The following is a 25,774-nucleotide window of genomic DNA, read 5'->3' on the forward strand; positions in this document are numbered from 1 at the left end:
GGTGGCAGTTGGGTGGAAGGCACACTCCCCAAGTGCTTCCACTGCACAGCAGCAGGAATCGCTTCCCTGCTGGCATATTAACCAGAAACAACAAGTCATCTGCAGACAATAGAATCACATGATCCTGTGGAAGCCCTGACCTGCCTCCCTGCCCCTTCCCTCCCTTCATCCTGCTCCTTCCCGGGACAACCTGCTCCCCTCCCCCGCCCCATGCTCTGTGGCAAAGGGGACATGGCATACATGCAGGGCAGAGACCAATGACCAAAATCACAGTCCTTCCCCCAAAGCCAGGGGAACTCCCTCCCGAGGATAGCTTGGGAGGACACAAAAGGAAAGCAAAAGCCTATCCATCAAGAGCTGACACAGCACCTTCTACCCTGCCACCTCACTGGGAGTCCCCACCCTCCTCAGTCTCTCTCTCTCTCTCTCTCTCTCTCTCTCTCTCTCTCTCACACACACACACACACACACACACACACACACCGCCTCCCCCCCACACCCACACACTACACACTCCAGGCCCACACGTGTGCAAACCCACATGCGCACACTCTCACCAGAGTAGGTGCCACCAACTGCCTGGAACCCAATTTATTTTGCCCACAAAAACTGCCTTTCCCAGGCTCTGTGACGGTGAATCTGTGAATCCTGGAGAGGGCTGCAAATTCTTGATTGTTTCTCTTGCACAACCAGCTCGGCTCTGAACTGCAGAGTTAGGTCACCCTTAGATTCCACTAAACAAGGATTTCAAGAAACCTCAGATCTGGGCATGATTTCAACAATTGAAAGGAGGTGGCTGCTTTACAAACAGAAAGGTTTTAATTTTTAAAAGCAGATGATAACTGTGTAAACCCCAGATGCAGAGAAGGCTCAGCACTCAGAAAGACAAAGATTCAGAAATTCTTTAATTCTTCAGATGGCTTGGCCTTGTTTCCCATCTGGAGTTCTGGGCATTCGGGATATTTCTTTTTCAAGTGGGGAGGAGGGCATAGGGAAGACGAAGTAATAAGAAGATTGTTTATAACATTTTGTTAATTCTAACAGCAAATCTCTAGCATTTCACCATACCTTGAAAACCAAAGGTTTTGTGAACAGCAATTTGTTCAAAGAGTTTGCTGTGAATCTTGATCTGTAATTTATGGATTAAGAACTAAGAATGTTGTCCTCTAATTGGTGCTAGCAGCAGTTACTTGGAAAGGTACTCACCAAGTGTCTCCCAAGTTGGCTCAAAGAAATGAAGGAGGAAAAATGTGTCACCACCTAAAAGCAGTACATTTCTGGAAAGCAGTTCAACTACCTCCCCTTGCCAATAATTTGTCAATAGGTGCCACTCCCTCCCGCCAGTCCCTGAAGAAAGTTTATTGCCAGAATTTGTCTGATGCAGACCCAAACTTGACACAGAGCATCTTCCGATCAGGACTGTTTTAGGTTGGATTATTTCTGAGCATATCAAGTACCCTGTTCCTCTCCCATAAAAGGGGGAAAAAACTATAGAGCTAACCTGTGTATTAAAATTCTACTCAAGAGAGAAGAATCAGCATGGGCTCTACTGTTCTGGGGGATAGGGAGAGAGCTCCACAGATAATATAGGAGGGAGGAGAAACTATAAGTATCTTCCTGTAAATTATATGCAGCTAAATTTCTCTGGTGGTTTAATCAGTATGGCAAGAAAAAAAATCCCTCTGTGGGCTCCTTATTATTTATTTAGGCAGATCAAAGGGCTTTTCCATCTAGCTTCAAACACTGTGGGAGTCATTTCAGATCACAGACAATACTGGTGAATGAGTTCTGAAAATAGCTTTCCTGGGAAGGCGGGCCTTGTGCTAAGCAGGGCTTCAGATTCTGCTCCACACCCCAGCCAACATACTCCCCTCCCACAAGGCAACAGACGTCAGCCCATCCACATAAAGGACAGAGTCCCACTGACTCTTACATGCTGATGGGAAGAGTAAAACAAAAATCCTCAGCTTCATTGACATTTTGCTGGCTTGAATGGGTTTCCACTAAGCTAAGCAGTCCAAATGACCAACCCCTCCCTCGGTCTTCCGCTTCATTGGGCAGATGGGAATCAGGTTCTCGCTCTCATTTAAACCGGAAGTGCCCTGTCCATTGCCCCATTTCCTGTTCTAAGCCACTTATCAGAACTTAGGCTCCTGCCCTTTAAAGCTGCACACAAGAGGTTGAAAAAGGTTAGGAAATCAACCTTGGTTAAGAGGGAAAAAAAAATCCTAAACTGGACAAGTTATGGGTGGAGCCCAAAGTGAATTGCTTCTGGCTGTAAAACAGGACAGGGGTGGGGAGGGTGGGGAGGTGGGGGGTGATGAAATACCAGGAAATTCCAAGGTGCATTCCCTTATTCCCTTACCTTCACCTTACTCCCACCCCCTGACTGCCTTCTCTCCTGAGTCACTCAATGAATTTCAAGCCAAGCGGTTCTTTCCCAAATAAGTGAAGAGACAGGAGGCAAAGAGTTAGATGTCAGAGAGATCACAGGCCTGATCTGGAAAAAGCACCCCCACCCACCCAGGTCCAGGGACTTCAAACCTCAGTTATCCATAATTACCCAAGGTAACAGGACAGGAATACCACATAAAACTGTCACCGTTGTTGGCCACAGTGGAATCCTTTCCTCTGCCCCATATGCTGAATGACTACCGATCAGAGACATGGCCCCAACAGTAACAACAGGAACAACAAACAGAATCATGGAATCGTAAGGTCTGGTCGATACAGCACTGGGACAATGGGCCTCCAAATCCTGCAGAAGTACATTTAGGAATAAGTGAATAACATGAAATTGTCCTCCTGAACCAATGACAAGTAGCAAAGAAGTCATGGGGATATTATTCTCTCTGCATCTTAGAATCTGACCCAAAGTTCTATGTAACATGATGGGAGTTTAATTTAGTTGTCCAAAAACGTGGCAGGCAACTAACAAATGCTCTATGGAGGAAAGACGGAGCAGCCCAGAGTTCATGAACTGCAAGGATGTCCAAGGCAAGTGACATTCTGAACCTGCACATATCCGGCTCCCCCCACAGTAATATCTAGGTGTTGGTTTAGTGTCCGAAAGAATCATAGTAATTCTGCAGAATGATTCGTTCCTAAAAAGAAGTGATGAGCATTCTGTGGAGGGGAATAACTGACAGGGATACGATATTCCAGATTAACGTTCAAGATAATTTGCTTCTGCTCCTCAAGGTAGGGCTTAACAACTCACAAGAAGAGGAACACGGACCCTTTCTTCACAATCCCAGGAGATAGGACAGCATATAGCTGTAGAAACCAAGACTTGCGTTCCTGTTCATCCACTAGGCAATTGGGGCCATGCTCAACCTACAAAGTCAGGGGAATGTTACTACAGCACTAATTATGGCTGAAGGGGCTAGAAATTCAGATTCGCAGGAAATTTACTAAGCCAGGGGCCAGCCATGCACTGCAGAGTTTCTTATACCAAACACCTGCCCATTTCTTCCCTTAAGATTCCCAACACACAGCAGAAGCTGGTTGGGGATGAGGCCAGGAAATGACAGAAAGGGAACTCTCTTACCTGGCTGCTCCATACTCAGGGGGATGCTGATACCTCATCAGTTGCCCCTCTGTTCTCCCTGGCTGGTTCAGACGATGCTCACTATAGAAGTGCCCTGCCTCTTGGGGCTTGCACACTACAGACTGGGGTGGCATGCCCTTGAAGGGATACTCTGGTGGGGGGCCTCGATGTTCCATGCCCTTCAGGCTATGCTGGCTGGGAGGTGGCCCCTGGGCCTTGTAGAATTCACTGGAACTTGTGGGAGTCTTGTAGAGGTCACTGGGTTGTGGTGGGGAGAGGGGAGCGCTGGTAACAGGTGGATGGGCCTTAACTCCACTGGTGGCCAATGACATCTGCATTAGTCGTTCACTCAAGGAGCGGACATGTCCTTGCTTAAGATCTCTGAGTCCTTCATCCTGGTGCATCTTCCCAGGATTGAGCCGCTGAACTGATGGGCGTCCCTCAGTCCTCATCTTCTGGTTGGTCACTCCGGTGACATAGAAGGCAGCTCCAACACTGGCATGCTGTTGGCCCCGAAAGTATTGGGACTGGACCTTGGCTTCTTCATAGGTTGGGAGTTCTTCATTATTCTGCATTCTAGGGGAAAGCTGCTTCTCCATGATGATGTTTTCTGCCTGGATTTCCTGCCCCTGAGGTTCTTGTCGAGCAGCATGAGCCACAAGCTGTTGGTGGTGGTCTTGGGGACTCAACACATCATTCTGAGGGCCTGGGTTCCCACTGCTACTGGGAAAAGGAGGGCCATTCCCTGTGGCTTGCTGGTGTATGGCAAGCAGGTTGCGATTCTCATTGGGATTGCCATAGCGAAGCTGCTCTTGTAGCAGACGCTGCAACACTGTGGTTCCTCCACTTGGCTGTTCTTCAGAATTTCTCATCTCTATTGCTGGTGGTGCCTTGTGAAGAGAGAGAGAAATTGGGCACCTGGGCTGCCCTTGACCTGGGAAGGGGAAACAGGAAGCTTAACACCCAGTTGATGGATAAATCATTCCTCTAAAGGGGAAGAAAATGGGTATTTGGGGGTGAGGATTCCACTCCAGAGACAAAGTAGAGAATTGAATCTAGAATTAATGGATTAATTGTTGGTGACTCCTGGCTCTACCATTGATATGATGAGGAACTCAGGGGCATAAGAGCTCATTGTTTCCTCTTTTTGCTTTTAGCATGAGTTAAATATCCAATCTTGACTTAACTTCTACGAGAACTGGGGAGACCTGGAGCAGTCGGGGAGGGTGACCAGAGAGGGCAATTTTCCTAGGTCCTTACTCAGAAAGTTCATCTCTCTGTATTCTATTTAAATAAAAGGTCCAACTCTTATGGGCCGTGGGACTTGGGGCAGGCCAGTAGGGAGAATGTATAGGCAGGATCTGTAAAGCAGGTCATCATGTGGAGGGAGCTACAAAATGCCAAATAATAACTAAAATAAATACAAGGTGACGAGAGCTTCGCTTGCACCATATAGAAATGATCCCAGCTTGATGCAACTCGTTTTCTCTGATCTCATAAAACTCTGAAACATAGCTTTAAAAAAAATCCTTTCTGTATTGTCCATTTTGGATTCGCCTTGGCTTAATAAGAGAAGGGCTTGAGATAATTACTATTGACAAAGTTTCTCTTTCAGCCATCCAGGAATAGTCATTGAGGTTTTTTGGTTTTTGGTTTTTGCTGTTGTTGTTTGGCTAGGAGGAGCTTAAATGGGAAGCCCTCTTTCATGTGAAGTGTGCCTCTGACAGCATTTAGAAATTGAACACTAAAAAAGTCATCCTTCTAGAAAGGGTCCAATTATCATATCCCTCCCCCTCTACCACCACCACCACCACTAATTCTTCTTAAGGAAGAAATATGGATTGAGTGAAACAGGTATTGGCAGTAAGACAACTCAAGATTCAAGTTCTAATCATGATAATGGATTTACAGGTAAACCTAAGCAATGGATTCCTCTTTTCTTGTCTTCTATTTTGCCACCTGAGAAACTAGTAGTAGGTGACCTCTCTTTCTCTCTCTCTCTCTCTCCCTCTCTCTCTGCATGGTACGGTACGTAGAAATTCATCAGAGGCTCATAAAATCTTTGGACAAAATCTGTCATGTGAAGTACTGCAATTCAATACGCATGTTCAGTGATGAAAGTTGTACTCTAAGGATCTTAAGTAGTGTTGGAGAATGGGCATGATGTCACAGAAAAAGTCACAGTAAAGGTCAACCTAACCAGCCTCGGGTTCTTAGATGAGAACTCTGGAATCCTGGCTCCCAGGCTCTGATTTCTATGATATTAAACAGCCTCCAATCTCTCTGGAAACATGATCCCTTTCCTTTAGTCTTGCAGGGAATGGCCAGAAGATGTGTATGGTAGATAGAAAAAAAGGTCATCCTCTCTTCTTTTTTTTTTTTTTTTTTTTTTTTTTTTTTTGCACTTCTTGCATCATTACTGCTACCTGGTATACAATTGTTCTAAAGAGCAGTTTGAACCCAGTTAACCTTCCAAAGACCCTTTTAAAATCCCATTCATCATATTCTCTGGGGAAGGGTGCACCAAAGGCCTGAACAGCCTGCCCTTTCCCTCCCTCCCAGTGACCATCTGGGACTCCTGTGTTTATTTTTTTTAAAGATTTATTTATTTATTCATGATAGACACAGAGATTGAGAGAGAGGCAGAGACACAGGAGGAGGGAGAAGCGGGCTCCATGCCCGGAGCCCGACGCAGGACTTGATCCCGGGACTCCAGGATCGTGCCCTGGGCCGAAAGCAGGCACCAAACCGCTGAGCCACCCAGGGATCCCCAGGGACTCCTGTGTTTAAACTGTCAGACTGTATGCATGTTGTCAGACTGCATGGATTTTCTGATAGGCTGACAAGCATAACATATACATCTCTCTTGGTACCTTTAAACTGGAAAGATGACTACCAAGCTACCTTTCCTCTCTCAAAAAATGGAAACAAGAACATGTATGGTTAAAACAAAATCACTTGCAAACTCATCCTACAAGGCAGGGAAATCCAGACATTGAGCGGCCCCAGACCCTGAGAGTCCACCACCCCCTCCCATTCCACGCCCGTCCCACCCTGCACGCACACAGGCTCATGCGCACGCACAGGGGCACGCACAGGTGTGCACGCAGGCACGCACACATACACACACACACACACAGATGGTCCATACCTATTTCTGCTTTCTTTTAGGCTTAAAGCCTTGATCAGGATAGGGAATTCTTGCTTATGAGCAGCTCCAGAAACCGCAACGGCAGATTCCCTCTCCCCTAACACTCAGGTTCAGGGTAAGCGCCGCCAAGAGTCCAACCACTGGTCACTCTGAAATGTTCAGGAGGGGGAGGGAGGGAGAAATAAAAACGTCGTTTCTATTTTGCCACCAATGGCCAGCACAGTTAACCAAACCAGTCCTTCCAAAGGAATGACTTCTCCCGTGTGTTTGCTTCTTATATGAGTGACAGAATCCCTTTCCGTTAGGACAAAAAAGAAATCTCACTACCAATCTCCAGAGGATGGAAATGTTCAGGTCTGAGACTGGAAAGGACTGCTCTGTTCTCGCCTCACAGCGCCCAAAGGCTGCTGCTTCTGTTCTGAGTTGGAATGGTGGATGATGACAAAAGACATAATCAATGTTGCCTGAAGGGTGTGACTTTTAAACTGCTATCAGTATCAGGGCAGATGAGTCTCACTGCCCCACACCCCAGAAGGGAAGGCAGTCATCAGAAGGCAGGGGTTTTTGTTTTTTTTTTTTTAAGTATACTCAGTGAAGCACCTGATTTAACTGCTGCAGCCTCAGACGGACAGAGGAAAATCCAAACTGCTTTTCCACCAAGTCATTGAGTATTTATTGCATACTGGCTATTCCAGACATTTGCCAGCCTCGAGCTAGACACAAGGAAGGATACAGAAGACACACCACGTATGTGCCTGCCCTCACGGAGCTTACAATCGGATTGATGGCCCATCTGTTCTCACTGGAGCAGCAGAGGTGATTGCTCTTCTCAACACACAGCAGCAACTCTTCTCCAAGGATAAGATGTCTCCACTCACTTTCTCAGCACTTCCACTGCTCCAGTATCTCCCCAAAAGTAAACTACTGGACTCACGTTGTAAAGGCTAGATGCAAACATCCACAAGATATGGATCCACAATAGTCCTCATTTCTGATTACTGTGCTGACCCTCTGACAAGGCCTGCAGGCCCAACCAAAATGGTTATGAAACTGAGGAGTTCGTGTTTATGTGAGATGCATATGATCCACATTCCTGTTTTCTGTCCCAGCCTAGTCATGACTCACTCATGTCACTTAAAAGAAAGGGTTTAATCCACATCAGAGATGCCATTTGAAGAGCAAGGCAATGCAAAGGAAGTGCACAAGCATCCCTGTATTTTGGGAGCCTGTCCAAAACATCCAAGTTTTAAAAAAATCCACAAAACCACACAGTGATTAATTTAACATTATTTCCTTGCAACGTTGCCAAAAATCAAGTGAAGAGATACAGAGTGAGCAAACACGGAAATTTGTCTTTCAATTTTGTTTTGGCTCAACATATAATCACAATCAAAAGCAAAATCATCTCCAATCTGCAAGGTAATTATTTTAGGGTGTCTTTTCCTAGTTTCAAAGTAGAGGAACAACTTCTAATTGGAATCAAAGCTGGACTATTAACAGAGTGTGGTAAATAACCACCGTGTTTCTATTGTGTGATTCTGAACAAAACAGTTGTCTTTTTTTTTTTCCAACCGAAACATGCAGAAAACAGCCTGGGGCCTTTAAACTTGAGCCCCTGGCAAGACAGCACCATACAATTATTTTCCAGGATGATTTAGATTCTTCATGCTGATTTTGACTGGCTTGCTCCTCTTACCTAGCTTCTCACAAAGAAAACTTCACTTGTCCAAAATCTAACTCTCTTCCCTTAATTCTGTCCCCTCTTGTCCATATCCTTTGCAAAACCCAAATCACTTTATGTCAACCGGACACAGATTGTCTCTCCCCACCATCCCACCCCCTGGCCTTTTTTGTTTCTGTCTAAAAAAGGAAAAGAAATCAGCCTAAGAAAAAACCTTTGCTGATTCCTCTCCCGTTTAGATTTTTTTTTCTTCAAGAACTTATATTTGCCTACATGTTAAGAGTCACATACAAAGGAAAACACTACTCCATTTATTTATTAGAGAAAAGAAGGGAAAGGATTCCTTGTCTCATGCGCAAGAACTAAAATAGTATGAACTCTGCAACCTTCAATCTGCCTGCAGCTTTAATCACGCCACTGCCAGGGTTCTGACATCATCTTCAATCAATAAAATAACCTTGTTTCTCCTGGACAAACAGACTGTCCCTGAGGATATTTGATACTGGAAAAAAGGATTTCCAATGGTCCTCTCTTTAAAAATACAAGTTGAATCTATATATTCAACTCTTCTGTAACAACAACAGGGCAGCAAGGCCAATCTAAATTCTTACTAAATTTGCTGTCATTGGCCTCTCCCAGGATACCTCCATCAAGCCCAGTTTAGGTTGAACCAAAACACGTTAGTGAGAGCCCAGATGTTTCTCAAGCCGTGTCCCAGAAAAATCAACATTACAAGGTGGCCAGGACAGACGACGTTCCTAGCCTTCAGATAAATTTTGAAATATCCCTATAAGATCTTCTTTTTATCCCTTCTACCTCCTCTCCCTGTTCTTCCTCCCACCCTCACTCTGCCAACCAAGATGAAGAACCTAAGTCTAAGACACCCGTTTCTCTGCTAAATTTCCCTGTTCCATATAATTTTACTTCCAGCTAAATGGAAAGGAACCAGTTCAAAGTCTCCCCTATGTCTACATATCTATGTGCATACATTCGTGAATACACACACACACACACACACACACTCACACACTCACACACAAAGAGAAAGGCAAAACAGCCCTCTGAATTCTCTCATGTCCTCTCAGGTCAGTCCATGTTTCAGCCTAAAGTGTCCTAGAGAACACCCTGCCCAACAGTCTTGCAACCCAGGATACTAATTTACTTCCTTTGGGAAGTGAGAAATAGTAATTCCTTTGCAGGTTATCTCTAACCTTTCTATGCGTGACAGGCAGACAGTATAAACACCATGGTTAAGAGCCTGGGCCTAGATTCACACTGCTTAAGTTCAAATCCTGGATCTATGGCTTTTTAGCTGACCTCATACATTTCTTTTCACCTCCCCAAATTGCACTTCATCATCTTCAGGATAGAGATAATGGTGCTCATACCTCATAGTGTTGTTATAAAGACTGCGGGGGGGGGGTAATCCATGTAAAGTGCTAAGCACAGAGCCTGGAACATAGTGAAGGCTCAATAAAGTCTATTAATATTATAATAATTTCAAAGTGGCCTTTTTTTTCTAGAAGACCACAGCAATTTTATGAATTAAGGTTTTCTTTAAAACCTTCACTCGCAACTCAGTCTTTGTGCAGAGGTTCTTAGGTCAGCGAAAGCTAGAACTAGAAAGACTCTAAGAAGACCATCTAGTGGTCTGTATATGAAGGTGCCAGAGTTTAACAGGGGTCAGAGCCAGGGCCAGGTTTTATGACTCCCAGGGCAACAGTCCTTCCACTACAAGATATGATCTAGCATATTAGCTTGTACATAGAAGATGCTTAATCAACATTTATGAGATTGAATTGACTCTGGTTTTGAGAGACTATAAACCTGGCTCAATGCTACCACCAATTTTCCAATTTCATCAGAAGTCAAATGTTAACGGCAGGGGGAAAAATTTAAGGAAGTGAGACAGAGAGATGTGTGTAGCTACAAGTATGGCAGAAGGACCTTGCAAAATCTTTCCTTTTTAGGCCAAGATTTGCAGGTGAGTCGGAGAGTAACATGAACCTCCACAGATCAATGTGTCCATGGCCATGTTCTGGGTCTTGCCAACATCATACTAACTTGGAATTTGACCTTATGTAAGTCCAGCACTGGCTTAAGAAAAGGCTTTGAGGCGGCCCCACCTCTTTGCTTCTAGCTCTACTTATATCTAGATTATGTTGGAAGATTATTTTGAACCACAGCAATGCCTTGGCATTTCCAAATCTCATGACAATCAGTGTCAGGTATCTGTTTCTGAGATGGTTAACTCAAAGGTGTGGCCAACTGGGTCCCAGTTTTACTTTTCTTTACTCTAAAGCAATTAACTTGAACATGTTAATAGGCAACAAAGGTGATTAACCCTGAAGTGTTCAAGAGCAGTGACATATTGAGTAACAAGAAGAATCCTGTTGCCCCTACCACATCACCTCCCTCCACACAACCCATTCTAAGGGAGGAACAGGGCATGTCATCCCATCCTATTTCTCCTTGCCTCAGGAAAAGGATACACATTCCATGCAATCAGACTGAGCATAAACTGAGAAAAGTTTAAAAATATACCTAGAAGCCACCTGCTTTACCAATTTTTCCTACCTTCAATGCTATACTACTCACTTTTGTTTTATTTCTATTTTTACAAGTAATATAAACACAACATGCAAATATTCATAATGGAGAGGGGAAAAATCACCATTTCAGTACCTCAACCTAAGCATTGTTAGCAAAACAGAATAGCTTGCCTTCAGGTTTTTCTGTGTGCATTTGTGTTTTTACAAAGCCATGACATATTAATGTACATATAATTTTGGATCCTACATTTCACTTTCCCCATGGTATAGACTGTGGTGTAGACTTCATAATAAGCACTGCAATGATTCTGTAATAATCCATGACAGGAGTGTATCAAGATTCACTTACCCATTCTCCAATTATTAGGACATTTAAATTGCTTTCAATTTTGTCCTAGTCTAAACAATGTTACAAAAACGTCTTTAAGATTTAGCCTTTCTCAATATTCTGGAGTGTTAACATCTAATGATAGAATTCCACAAGTGAAATTAATGGGTCAAGGTGCATGAATGCTTTTAGACAGCCCACTAAAAAAAATAAGAATAGCAAGATACCAAAGCCCCATGAAACCTCTCCTTCATTTAAGGAAGAGTTCTCCTCTCCCATTTTTTCACCATGGCAGACCAGGACTCCTGGGAAGGAAAGAAGCCAAGAGAAGCAGTGTAGTATCCCAGCGACTTGCGAAATGGCAGAGTGGAATGTGGGCTCCCCTGTGAATCCAGCTTGCATGCACTTGCCCCAAATTGCCACCCAGCCAAGAAGCTAATTAGTAAAAGCATCAGGTGGGTGAGAACAGGTTCATGGCCTGTAATGGCTTATATCATGTTTCATTTTTGCCCTTGGAAAGATCTGACAGTCAGTTTGAAGACATTCAGTTCTAGTGACCCAGCCTGCTACATTCGGAGAATTACATTTGTTAGTTTTCAGATGCCAATCTTCAATATATTTTCAAGGGTATCTTTCTGTATAGAACTAAGCATACATGACCAACGAGCCTGTATGTGTACCTCTATTTTCAGCCACAGTTAGGGTGTCACAGTTAAGGTCAGCCCTGTTTAATATTATATGACTATGTGGCACCTGTCTGAAATGGTCAATGTGTTATAGACAGAGGTTTATTTGCAGACCCAACCATAAAAGTCATCCAGTCCTAAGTGGAGACGGCAACAGTCCAGAGATGCCCTGTCTTAGCAAGAGCAGACACAACAGACATTTCTTTCCTGGGCTGCTTAGTCAGAGCTCTCAGAAGAGGCCAGGTACACTTTCCACCTTCTCCATGAAGGTTTTTCTCTAATCCTTCTCCATCTTCCCTCCACCCCCAACTCTGCTCAATCTGGAAAATTAATTCTCTCTCCCTCAGTGGTATTGCCACTGGACTTTGGACCCATCTCAAATGCAGTACAATAACACACACAATGTCATTTCCACAAATATTTATTGATCATTTGCTGTAGCCAGGCATTGTCTAGGCCCTAGGGTGGATAAAAAGGAGAAATAAACCAGAGTCCAGTCCTCAAGAAGCTCCCCCGTCAAGCAGAGGGGGCACAATCCAACGGGAAGCATGCTGGCAACACAGAGGACCCTGCCAAAAACTCTGCTCTGCCTGAGCAAAGCTTCCCAGAGGAAAAGATGAACAAGCTGAATAGGAGACATCTGATAATGGACTTGATGTTGGGGAAGTTGGAAAGGGAGGGGCCAAAGATAGGTTGAGATAGATCTTCGGGAGTCGTTAGCATATGGATAACAGGTAAGGTCAAAGAGTGGGCTAGGACCTGTAGGGCAGGAGCGGAACAGAACCAAGAATGAAGCTAAGGATGGACCCCCTGAAAGAAATGATCATTCAAGGGTCAGATACTTTGCAAATGCGGTAATGAGAGAGGAATTTCTTTATTTACCCCATTGCTTTGCCACCTGCCCCCCCCATACCTTCAATCTAGACATTCAATACATGCCCCAGGGACAGAAGTCCCTGGTTGCAATGCAGAGAGAGTAAAAGAGACAGAGACAGAGACAGAGACAGAGGAAAAAGAAGTTAATTTTGTCTTCTAAGCTTCTAAATACCCAGGCCGAAATCACTCTATCAGATTGAGCTAGAAAGATCTTAGAGGTCACTGGCTGGGTGCATAACTTTCTTCTGTATCTTTTTCAACACCTAAAACGATAACTGGTACATGAAATATCCAAGAAGATCTGCATATTGCATATTGAGTAAATCACAACTTCCCAAAGACTTTGCTGGAGGCAACAGAAAGAGAAGACAAGTAATGAAAGACCTACAAGAGCAAGAACAATAATTCTGTTACCTTTAGTTTCTCAGCTTTTCTTCTAAGGAGAGAAAACCACTTTCACTTCTGTTATGGTATTTGTCCTTCTCAGCCGCTCTGCGAGGAAATAAAGGCAGATGTGATTGATTCCATTTTACAACTGGAGAAGCTTTAAGCCCAGATCAGGTAGCTAATGATAACTAATTTGACCAAGGTTTCACTGCGGCCTACTGGGCCTACTGGTGGGGCCAGGATCACAACCCAGGTCTGGTGACTTCCTGCCCTGGGCTGGGTTACTAGACACAAACCTCTATGGACCTGACTCTCCAGTCTTTGAGAGATCAGTTCACAAGAGAAACTCGTTAGGAAAGCGAATTTCTCTGGGGACTCTTGAGCAAGCCAGTGCGCTGCACCTATAAGAACATACCTAAGACACTTTCCCTTATCCACACTGGAAAGTTAAATATAATTGGCAGGAGTGCTGCACTAATGTAATTGGGAGTTCCCTGTTCTGCTGTACCCCTTTTGAAGGGAGCCCCATCTGCCTTCAGCCTGGTTTTTGTGTCGGAGTGGGGCTCAGGTGCTGACTGCAGGTGTGGCATCCAGCAGGTGCATGGACGGGAGCCAGAGTTTCATATCTTCATACCAATGGGCCTGAGTCACTCCCCAAAGGCAGCCCCTCCTCCTCACCCTGACTTGCAAGCCCCGGGAACCTGTCTTGACTGAGTTGCCATTGAAAAACTAAATCTAGACTCTGCCTTCCCGGGAAAGCCTAGGGTAAAGTCAGTTAAAGTACAAATCATATAACCCAGCCAACTTTCCCACTCTCTGAAACTAGTGTAGGCATATGCTGCAGGCAGAGCATCAGGGAATATACGTACAGAATGACTGTTCTCTACTAGTTCTGGAGAAAAGGACCACACCAGGCCCGTATTACGCATTTAGCTACAGAGTACTTCTTATTTTATTACAAATGGCCCTGAAATCTCATGCACCAAGTATTCATTCCCCTAAAAAAGACAGAGTACAGTAGAACGAACGCACTAGGAATCCTGCACTCCGGCTCCCAACATGACCAGTCTCCTCCAGGCTGCCAACAGATAACTGCTTAGCCTGGTCACAAAAAGTACCAGGTTAGAAAAGTCATCACAGTGCCCTCATGAAAGCCTAATGGAGAGCCTGGGGCAGACAGAATGCTCTTTAGGGATAGAGAGGGTCATCCAAATTTTCTTAGCTGAAAAAATTGTTTGCTTTTAAAAAAACAATTCGCCCCCCCCCAAAGACACACACACACACACACACACACACACACACACACACACTGAGCAAAGAGAAACTAATTGCAGAAAAAAAAGCAAATGTTACCTTAATAAAATGGCTTATTGTCGTTCATTGTATTTCTCCAATTCAAACGGAAAACTCAAATTAATAACCTTTGGTTTACAGCCCATGATCCAAAAAGTGAAACTGGTTACTAAACTAAAATGTGACCACTGCATACAGAGTGAAACAAAAATCTGAACCAAAAACCTAAATGTAATAAAGAGGAAATTAGACTTCTTCAAAATAGACTATCTAAATAATTTTCCCCATCTGTGATTTTTATCTTAGTTTGCTGTCATATGGAAAGAAATGCCATTAATTCAATGCAAATCCTGCCCCTTGAAAACAACCAAAATGAGTAAGTGATGTACTAATTAGCTTCCTAATGGGGAAGGTTTTGATTGAACTATTCTATAACAACCTTCATCAAAGTTTCCAGGGCAACTTCATAAAAGGATGTCAAACCTGGCCCATTTTTTTATCCCCTTAAAAATAATTCTCAATGCACAGAAACATAGAAAGCTTATTTCTCTTCAATGCTGTTAACACTCAGGCCACTACATTTTCTGATGTCAGCAATCCCCTTCCCACAAATATTCCAAGTATGCACCACCGTCATTCTCCTTTCAATTATGTGGTTTCTCTGCTCCTTTACTGATTGAGTCCAGGCCTCTCGGATAATGAGAAGCATGTGCAGGGAAAATATGCTCTTAAAAAACACATACATCAGTTTCATCTGCATTATGAAGGGGGGGGGAGATCATTTGTCCATATCAAAAGGATCAAAATGTGAAGTTTGCTATGAGTTATATAAAGGAAAAAAATCAGCACCAATGCCTAAAGTTGGGGGGTCAAATTATGGTAATCTGAAGCAACACCAGTAAGAATAAGGGAGACCCCCCAAAATCCATTCTTTCTAGCTTGGCCACATGTATATTTAATGTTATCTTAATGTTGCTTTGGGGGGTATTTGAGTTCTGACATACAAATGGAAATGAGCCACGAATTGTACAGCAAGCATAAATATTCCATCATTAATAAAAACCAGCTGTGTATAAAACACTACAATGGCTGGGTTTCAGTTACTGGCTATCATCAGTATGTGTCACAAGCAAATATTACTAAAACTTTCTCCCTTAAAACACACACACACACGCAGAAATTTGTACTCTTTTTAATCTTTTGGAAGGGCTTTGAAGAACTCACTGATCTCTATGGCACATTTCAACTAATGTCTCTTTTTGAATGTATTTTTCATCATCCTGGAGGATGCTGGAGTCCTCTTATTAGAACTTCAACTTACCGCATAGAATGAAAATGTTTAATTGTTTTTTAGGAGCCAGGAGTGTCAGCAATACCAATGTTGGATGATCAGTTATAGTCAGTAAGGCAATAGGGCACTGAAGGGCACTGTATACTATAAGAGAGAAAAACTCATTAAAAGTGAACACCTGCTCAGGACCTTATAATAAACCTGTTCTGCCATCATGCAAACACCTTTCATCCAATGACCTCGAAGCATGTGTCTAATATGAAGCATGCCTAAACACCTCTGTGAAGTATTAATATCCCTGCTTCCCAGAAGGGTAACTGAAGCTCAGAGCAGCTAATTCATTTACCCTTGGTCACATGGCAAGTCAGAGAGGGCTGGGCACAGAAACTCAGATCCTGGCGTCAAGTCACACAGTCTAACGATATTTCATGGAGTTGGGGCAATAATGAAAGTGCCTTTACAAATGTCAAGGACAGCCTATAGAGTTAAAAAAAAAGCAGATTTGCAAAAGCTATGAGATATTAGCAAATATATCCACCTGCATTTTCCCCATGAATACATATCATAAAATATGTACTTTTTATTTTTTTAAGATTTTATTTTATTTATTCATGAGAGGCACAGAGAGAGAGAGAGAGAAAGAGAGAGAGAGCGGCAGAGACACAGGCAGAGGGAGAAGCAGGCTTCACTCAGTGAGCCCGACGCGGGACTCGATCTCGAGTCTCCAGGATCACATTCCTGGCCGAAGGCGGCGCTAAACTGCTGGGCCACCGGGGCTGCCCATGGACTTTATTTTTTAAAGATTAACGAATTACTTAATATTTTGGAACTTTCTTTTTTTAAGATTCATTCATTCATTCATTCATGAGAGACACAGAGAGAGGCAGAGACATAGGCAGAGGGAGAAGCTGGCTTCCTGCAGGGAGGCCCATAAGAAACTCGATCCCAGGACCCCAGGATCATGACCTAAGCCAAAGGCAGATAGATGTTCAACCACTGAGCCACCCCAGTGCCCTTGCTGGAACTTTCTAAGGACTAAAAACCCATACTTCACTTTTCTATTCTGGTTAAAGAAATTTAATCTAATTTACAATGAGCCACTGGTTTCCAGGAATGAATTCATCCAAAATGGAGAACTTAGGTATACCATACTTTATCAAAGGAAAATTAAAGGACTGTGTAACTGAGCTTCCACAATAGAGTGAGAGCCTCAAATGAAGAACCCATTATGTGTGGGTCATCCTGCCACACCTACAGGTCTTTATTTGTCTCAAATCCTGAGTTTCCTTACTATTTTTTAGTCTAATTTAAACATATTATTTCCAAAGCCATGAAACCATAACATTTGTGCCTTCCCGCTTTTCCTTTCTCGTTGGGGAAATTTTATAGTCTACCCAAATGTGTACTCTCTTGATGGGATATCATGCTACAGTGATTTAAGAATCCATTGCTAATGGTTTAGACAAAGTAAACAGTGGACCCTAGTTTCCTTTTTGCTTGAAAAGAATGGGGGAGGGGTAACAGGCGGTCCAAGGAATGGAGTGAACAGCCTTGCTAGATATATGAACCCCCCGGAATCACAGAAAGGGTTAGGGATTACTTATTAAGTCTCTTAGTCTCTCCTGGCACTCAAGGAACAGACATACATGATTCTTCATGCGTACTCAGGTTCTCACTTCATTCTTCCACACAGGTTTACAAAGCTAAGTGTTAGGTGAGGTCGTATTTAAAAGAAACTTTGTAAATTTCTATGTGCCCCCCCACACACATATTTTACCTATGTAAAATTCATGTTAAGTACAGAAACAAGGATTTGAACCAGGAAAAACAAAAGTGGGTGATCTGTTAGGATGATGAGATCCTTGATGAAATTTTGGGCAGGATCGTAGCTCTTTAATTTGATATGTTGTTAAAATACAAAACACAATGCATTTATACTGATATATAGTTTTAGGCTTTTTTTAACATCCAGATGACTATATGATTGTATCTCTAACAATCGTTGTACCTCATTCTAGGAGGAATCATTCACATTCACATCACAAGTAGAAGTGTAGGAAGGGCACCATAAACTTTTGAGAACTGGTTCTCAAAATCACCCTGTCCAACTTCTCACAATTTACAAGAGGACTTGCCAAGGGTGGTAAACTAAGTTAGAGGTCAGCCTAGAGCCCAGGTCCCATTCACCAATAGGCTCACTAGGAAAATTTATTGTATAGTCTTCGATTAAAAAAGGCATCAATTGCTGTTATTTACCAGAAGCAATTTTCTGGGTCCTGAGGTTATTCAAATACAATACATATTTTTTTTTTACCTATATGGAGTAGGCAGTCCCATCCTTAGACTAATCAAAATCTGTTAAGTCTGATTTATTTGGGGTCCCTGGGTGGCGCAGCAGTTTAGCACCTGCCTTTGGCCCAGGGCGCGATCCTGGAGACCTGGGATCAAATCCCACGTCAGGCTCCCGGTGCATGGAGCCTGCTTCTCCCTCTGCCTATGTCTCTGCCTCTCTCTCTCTCTCTCTCTCTCTGTGTGTGACTATCATAAATAAATAAAAAATTTTTAAAAAGTCATTTATTTTCAGAAAGTCATACTAGCTCCCTTCTACAAGTGGCTGTAGGCTGGAGCTAAACATGGTCAGCATTATTACAAGCCAAAATTATTTAGACAATTTACTCCATCCCATATAACAAAAAGATTTCAAAGGCCAAATAATGGCCTCACTTAGTTCAAGCTATAATCATTACAACAAAATTCTAATGTCTTCCTTTATGCAATAAAGATGTTTCTGAGAAGACCCAGTCATAGTGAATTTTTATATTATCAAGTCATAGCTCAAAGGCACTAACTAGGAAAGCTAGTTCTTTCAATGAAACTTGCAGTGGGTTCTCTTATAAAGCAGATGACCTCTTATTTTCCTTTTCCTTTTTTTTTTTTAGTTCAGATTTTGTGTGCTGTGTGTGGAAAGGGCAACTTCCCTCCTTTCTCTGGGTTAAAAGGGGTCAGAAGCCCACCGTGGAGGAGAGCAGTGCAGGATGTACAGCCTGTTTCATACCCTCCTAGTTCCTGGGACCAAGTTCTAACCTTTGACTTGGGGGTGGGACCCTAGATTTTGGACCGAAGTCCACAAAAGGCAGCAAGGAACGAAAAAGTAAGAAAGACTAAAGACAACTCATCATAGAAAACCACCAACAAAAATTCCTGGGGACAGGAAATCAATAGAGCACAATTCTGAACAAATTGGTTTAGTCCCAAGCTAATTAACCTGTCAAGCAGATCTCCAAACCCACTGAATCCATGGAGGAAAGAGGTGATGTAATAGGAGATTTGGGAACATTTACCCACTTACCATCCTAAAAGGCTGGGCCACGACCACACACACCTCTCTCCACCCCTTTCAGTGGGTTTTAGCTGCACTTAATGGGTGCAAAGGACAATTTCTTCCAGATAGTCCCTAAGAATAGACTGTTCTCATGCATTCCAAATGCTCAGTCTCCATGGAGGAGGCTACCTGGCCACAAGCATTTCCCAAGAAGGAATATATCCTCTACCTCTCCTCACTGGTAACATTCCCTCCACCCCAACAAAACAAAACAACTTCTAACCAGCCCAAGAACTTCGGGGGACTCTTTGGGGGAAAAAAGGAAAAGAAACCTTAAGAGGGGACTAGGAGAGTGTGAGAAACTCCTCTTGTCTCCAAATGGAAAAAAGGCCTTAAAAAGCTGGATCAAAGGAAGAAAGGGGGATGGGGGAGACAGGCTGCTTAATTACAAAGACACCCTTTTAAAGAAGGCACAGGCCCTGGGAGAGAGCTCTTAGGAGAGGCACAGAAGCAGATGTACCCACTTAGAATTCTGGCACTCAATGGGACCTCAAGGTCATAGCATCCATCCCTCTGCGCTCTGAATAGACTGTTCTTAAGGGCATTCTAGAAACAGTGTAATTCACTCTTTATAAAGCCTCAGAAAAAGCAACTCCACAAAGTGCCTTGGGTTTGCATCTGTCTAATAATTCCTATCTCACAAACCAGAAATGACCTTCCAATCTCCAAATCCAAAATAGCATTGAACGCGAATTTTAAAATTTCCTTCTAGAATCTGTTACGTAGGTAAACAGATCCACCACTTTCACCCTAAAAGTGACTCTACAACAAGCATGGTCAGAGATTTACTGCCTATCTAGACTATGAAGTTAGGAAAAGCACTTTCAATTTTACAGAGCCACAGAGTTTTCCAAAGAAAGAAGGATCTTAAAATGAAGTATGATGTAGTGCCAGAAAGTGTCTGTAAATGACACCGGATAAACCCATACAGAATAACTGGAACCTGAGTTATCATCTGTAAATAGATGCAACTACTCTACAACCACCTGGCTATTAAAATGTCCCAGGCCAGTTATAAAATGTAGTTTGGTCAGGCCAACTTTTCCCTCCCAGCTGATCTGAAAGACGATAGCCTTTAAAATTGTCGCCCTGTAACATTCTTTCTCTCCCTTCCTGCTTTGCTTTCCCCCCGTTAAAATCAACCAACACAACTATTTAAAAATAAAGTGAATGATTTGTTCCCAAACAAGCAATGGGTTGGTGACATCTTGGTAACAGGTCTCTAAATACCACCACCCTTCTAAGTTTGCCACGCTTGCCTGACTGGAGAGAGGTGGGGGGAGATGGGTGAAAATTTATCCTGCATCCAAAATGCTATTTCAAAGTATTGTTAGCTCCTAAATGAAGGTGCTGAAAGGTCTAACCAAGAAAGCTTCACAAAGGCTGGCCCACGAAAGGACTTTTCACAAAACCTAGTTCAAGGAGACTTAAATAACCTTAGCCCTCCATTATTGGAGACTATGGTGACTAATTATCTTCCTCTCTGAATGGAAAAAGGTTATATTCAAAAAAGTTTTTTTTTTTAATTTTTTAATTTATTTATGATAGTCACACACACAGAGAGAGAAAGAGGGGCAGAGACACAGGCAGAGGGAGAAGCAGGCTCCATGCACCGGGAGCCCAACATGGGACTCGATCCTGGGTCTCCAGGATCGCGCCCTGGGCCAAAGGCGGGCGCTAAACCACTGCGCCACCCAGGGATCCCAAAAAAAGTTTTAAACGCCTCCCAACTTCTACTCTTAACGTAAGGGTGGCAAACGGAAGGAGGAAGGAGAGCTACATTAGACATAACTACGATTCTTTCTAAAACACATGCTAGAGATTGCTAATGCTGTTTCTCACAAACGCCCCCTTTCCTCTCTCATTTAATTGTATCTAGTCCCTTGCTGCAGATGATTATTAAACTACTATTAGTGGCAATTTACCAGACTACAAAGACTGTCACTTTCCCTCTCATTTTTCTTTGTTTTCATATATTGATCGATCCATCCTGCTGCTAACGCACCAATGTACAGTGACCTGGGCTTGGGACCCTCAAGACACCTGCATGATCCTGCAGAAGTCCTTACTAACATCTCTAAAGCAGATACTGGGCAATCCAGTCCTCACCACCATACACGTACACACACACACACACACAGACTAAAAGGAGTGTAGCATGGTAGATTACTCCCAGACTTTAGGACTTCAAGAATTCACAGCCCCCGGCGGAGGGCAGTGTGGGCCCCCACCCCAACTCTAAGCATTTAGGGAGGAACGCATCTTGCAATCTGAGATAAGCGCACACATTCCTCCTTAGTAAATGTAGACCTGAAGTTCCCTCATTCCTTTTTGTGCTTAATCACCTAGGGACCTACAAGGGTCCCAGGAGCAAGGAAGTAAAAGTACCATCAAGTAGTGGTACCCACTAGCATCTCCGTAGGACGGGAGAGGAGCGCACACTCTTTAACCGATTTAAGTTGCTGCTCATCCTGGAAAACTCAACGGCCAGCTGCAAAGAAAGTAGAACACACGGGCATCACCACACACATCTAGATCAACTCACTCACGCCGAGGGCACGATCAAGTTCATGCCACCATGGATTCCTGCCCCAGTTCCCCGCGTAAAGTAACCATGCTTCTCCTACCCCTGAAGGCACCGAAGACAAGGTGACGACTCTCTGCTCGCTCAAGTGGCTTCGGTCCCGGGCCGGAGGCCAGGGATGGGCAGGGGGAAGCCCCAACTCCGGCTGCTCCGCTCCTCACTGCTCCGTCCGGGCTCTCCTTGGTGGCAGTGGACAGGCAGGATACCGGGCCAGAGGGTGGAGCAGCAGATGGTCGGACGCAAGACAGGCTGGAGGTGGGGGCTGGAGGGGGCGGTGAGAACTAAGAGAGGATAAGGCAGAACAGAGAGGAGATGGAGGAATAATAAATCAGGGGGTCTACCAGCTTGGGCAGCCAGAAAGCTCCTCGGAAGGAAGGGGCGTGACTGCGATGAAGGCAGCTCCTGGGCAAAGGATGGGAGGTAGGGGAGGAGGACGAATGGGTGGCTTTTCTTCTTGCGGTGCGCGGCTAGGACCGCCCAGGAGCGGGGGGGAGGAGTGGGAGGGGGGTGGACTGGAGAGTGGGGCGGAGTAGAGGGCGGGGAATGAAGGAAGGGAGCCGTCCAGGACCCTGGAGGGGCGGGGGGCGGAAGAGAGGCGGGGCCAGGGGGCGGGGAAGTTTCAAACAATTGAACGGCGGGGTCGAGCCACTCCAGCGAATGCGAAGGGTCCTAGTTCTCGTCCACCCGCTAACGTGGCTCAACGCGCTGACTGGGTCCTGAGAGGCTACGGAAGCGCTGGCTGGGGGGAAAGAAAGGGTTCTGCAAAGACTCCAACAATAATCTACGACACCAGCGGAGGGGAGGTGCGTGGGAGAGCCCGTGCAGCCCCCCGCCCCACAGCGGGAGGAAGAAACACAAATAGAAATGCTGAAAAGCAGCTTCTCGCAAAGCTTGCTCAAAATAATGCAGGAAGGAGCAGCGCTCCTCTGTTTTCCTTCCCTTCTTGCTTCCTATGACCAGCAGGCCCCCACCCAGGTCGCAGCTTTGCGCGACACCCTTCTTTCTTCCTCTGCTCCCGGTAGCCTCCCCGTTCCCACCCCACCCCCGCATGCCCGCCCCCCTTCCCTTAGGCGGGCCGCGTTGGCAGCGGGGACGGTGTGGGCGGGGCTCCGCGGAGTCTCCGCCTCCGGGGCGGTCTGGGAGGGCCGGCCTGGGAGGGGCGGGCGGTGAAGAGTTAAGTCTCACCCGGCGTTCTTTCGCTGCTCCGGATTGGCGAATCCCCGTCCAGGATTCGGTCGGGATTGGTCACTTGCGTCGTCGGTCCGATCTTTTTGTCCCACCCTCTCTCAAAATTAATAAAACTGAACAAGAGACTATTGTCTCGCTCTCCATCTCCCCCCCCCCCCCCCCCCCCGGCTACTGCTGAGCAGAGAAAGAAGAGACGCTAGGTTTCTCGGTCTCCCGAGAGAGTGCGACAGTGTGTCGTCGGCTGGCTCCCGTACACCTTTGTGGCAAGGTCTGGCCCGCTATTCCCAAATAGGTAGCTTTTCTTTCCCCTTAATTCATGAGGCCCGGAGGGGCAAGAAGTACGTCAAGTATCACTGTGGTGTTCACGTTTCCCGGCTGCGAAAAACTGATCCTGCCTGAGAGCACAGACAGTTAAGAACAGCATCCTGGGACACTGAAAATCTACCATTTTTACATCTGGGAAACAAAAGCCCAAAGGAACACTGTAGGGGTAGCAGAATGACACGGAACTTGGAAGGGAGGAACTCACTTTGGACTGTAGCACTTAACAGCCAGTTGTGCAACTTTTTTGAGTCGCTTGACTTTCCCGAGCCTTAATCTTTCTATCTGTAAATAAAAGCTGTAGGACATACCCTATTAACAACATTGGCATATGAAAATAAAATGAAATGTGTGTGAAAACTGCAAACCACAGAGCACTCCACACATGTATGTCTTCCTCCTTGTATATGTCCCATGGTGAACAGTCTTGAATGTGTCCAGGAAAATCAAATGTTCTGCTCATCTGTTTTAAGCATCTACATCCAAGGTGTGTAGGCTTTGTGACTTTATTTTTAAAAGTGAATTCTTTTCCTACACTTTTGAGGGTGGATATGAAGTCAGATCCCCACAATTAAAATAATAAATTATCCCTTTCCTAACCAGGGTGGGTGAGATTTCTCTTTTAAACAGTTCTGCAGTGGCGCCAGGACCTAAATCTATTGTCGTGCTGGTACTGAAAGAGGAAATCATGCTGTGTATCTCCGAAGTGAGCTTGTGAAAACAAACATGAGGGAACACTTACCATGAAAATCACCATTCTCTGCAGATCCATATTTCCTAGAAAACGTTACAAGATGAAAATGAGTCTAGTTGTAAAGGTCTTGACAATGCAGAGCTATTATGATGAACTCATGCCTGTGAAAAAAACGACTTCCAATTCAAGCCTGCCCAAAGGGAGCCTCCTGAGAGGCCATGGATCACGGCACATAAGAGGAAATGTGCACAAAGGAAACACTACCTGACTGTGAACGGGGTCCTAGAATATAACGGGGTCCAGGAAGAGTAATAGGCTCCTGGCATGCGGTGGGGTAGCCTGGATGTGCAGGGTGCTCAAAGATTCAGAAGCAGGAACATGGGCAAGATGGATTCTTGGTATAATTCAGGAGATGGGTGAGGTGAAGTTATTTGGGTGATTTTTATTTTTTTTTTATTTGGGTGATTTTTAATGGGGAAAGTAAGATTTTGAGTGTTAAAGACATGGAGGCACCTGGCTTGTGAGGCAAGGGAAGATTATTCCAGCCTTATTTGGAAGAGTGGATGGCAGAGACAGGGCGGGGGTATATGCTGCAGACTCCTACTGATCATAGTGGCAGCAGGAGGATACTTGTTAAAATAAACAATGCTGGAAAAATGGAAAAAGTTCTATATGCACATGATAAAATCAATCCTGTACCTTAAGGGGTAAAGAGTTCTTCTCGACCACTCTGTTCTTATAGTCCCTTTCTCCCCTTCTCTCTGCCGGTGTGTAATCTTCAAAATATATTATTGACATAGAGATGTTCCATTTTTGCTCCTTATAAGTGGGATCATCAGTCACAGCACCCCTTGGATTTCTTTACTCAACATTTCTTAATATCCTTCCATCTCAGTATAACTTCCTTTACTTAGTTCTTTTTCATGAGAGCTCAATGTTCCATTGCACAAATGTGCCAAGATTCTTTTATGTGTCCCCCTATTGAGAGGACACTGAGGCTAGTTCCCATCTTTTGCCATTACGGAAAAGGCTGGGAAGCAAATCCTAGTGGCAAAGGCGTGGTAGCTCTTTGTCGAATGTCTGTCCCCGGCTTTGAAGTTGCCCTCAAAAGACCGTTCCAGCCTGTCTTCCCTACAGCTACTAGGGCCTTCCTGCAATGGAAACCCCTAAAATACTTAAATCCTTTAATACCCCCCTCAGATCCTGCCTGGGGCATTACTGTTCTTCTCCAAATGTGAATTTTGATGGAGTAGAGTGAACAGAGCTCTGAATTTAATGGTAGATTCAGGCTATGCATGAGTCACTTCTTAGGCCTGTGGCAAACAACAGGTTTTTTGGTACCTGGGCTTGGCCCAGTTCTTCAAGAGTCTTAGGTGTTCCTTCTCTCCTGCCACGCAAGACTTCCTTTTGTTTTTACCCTGAAAACCCTGCAGTTTGTTTAAACTGGGTTTGAATTTAAAGTTATGCTTTGCCAGCTCTACTTAAAAGGAAGGGGGAGGGGAAGGCCAACATCAACAAACATTGATCAAGCTGCTATTATGGACAGGACTGAGAAAACAAAGGGAGATGAGACTTGGCTCCTGCCTTCAAGGGTATGTACAGAAAAAGACAACTAACAAGCGTGTGCTAAGTGTTAAATGAATGGGATTGACAGTAAAAGCTGTGGAAGTTGAGAGCAGGGAGTGAAAACTAGTTCCAGAGAGTGAGTTTATACAGCAAAGTATGCCACACACATTTAACTAATCCCTGGAGCATCCCTGTGTCTTCATATCCTGACTATAAAATCTGTTGAGGCGTCTGGGGGATACCA

At 44.4% G+C, this 25,774-nt stretch overlaps 1 protein-coding gene across 4 annotated transcripts in view; it reads right to left on the reverse strand.

Annotated features, from left to right (window-relative positions):
- Window positions 1–22,242, reverse strand: part of AMOT (angiomotin) — a 64,974-nt gene extending 42,732 nt beyond the window's left edge. The window contains exons 1-4 of one of the 4 annotated variants that reach the window (XM_025431386.3): window positions 21,805–22,242; window positions 13,239–13,316; window positions 6,702–6,850; window positions 3,551–4,484 (exon numbers count right to left, since the gene is read on the reverse strand). In XM_025431386.3, coding sequence (XP_025287171.1) covers window positions 3,551–4,422 — 872 coding nt within the window. In that variant the 5' untranslated portion in view covers window positions 4,423–4,484; window positions 6,702–6,850; window positions 13,239–13,316; window positions 21,805–22,242. The remainder of the gene's footprint in view (window positions 1–3,550; window positions 4,485–6,701; window positions 6,851–13,238; window positions 13,317–21,804) is intronic. The other 3 variants (XM_025431387.3, XM_049107810.1, XM_049107811.1) reach the window with 3 other exon arrangements.
- Between the last annotated feature and the right edge of the window lie 3,532 nt (window positions 22,243–25,774).

The sequence above is a fragment of the Canis lupus genome, chromosome X, assembly GCF_003254725.2.
Source record: "Canis lupus dingo isolate Sandy chromosome X, ASM325472v2, whole genome shotgun sequence".
In the NCBI taxonomy this organism is placed as follows: Eukaryota; Metazoa; Chordata; class Mammalia; order Carnivora; family Canidae; genus Canis; species Canis lupus.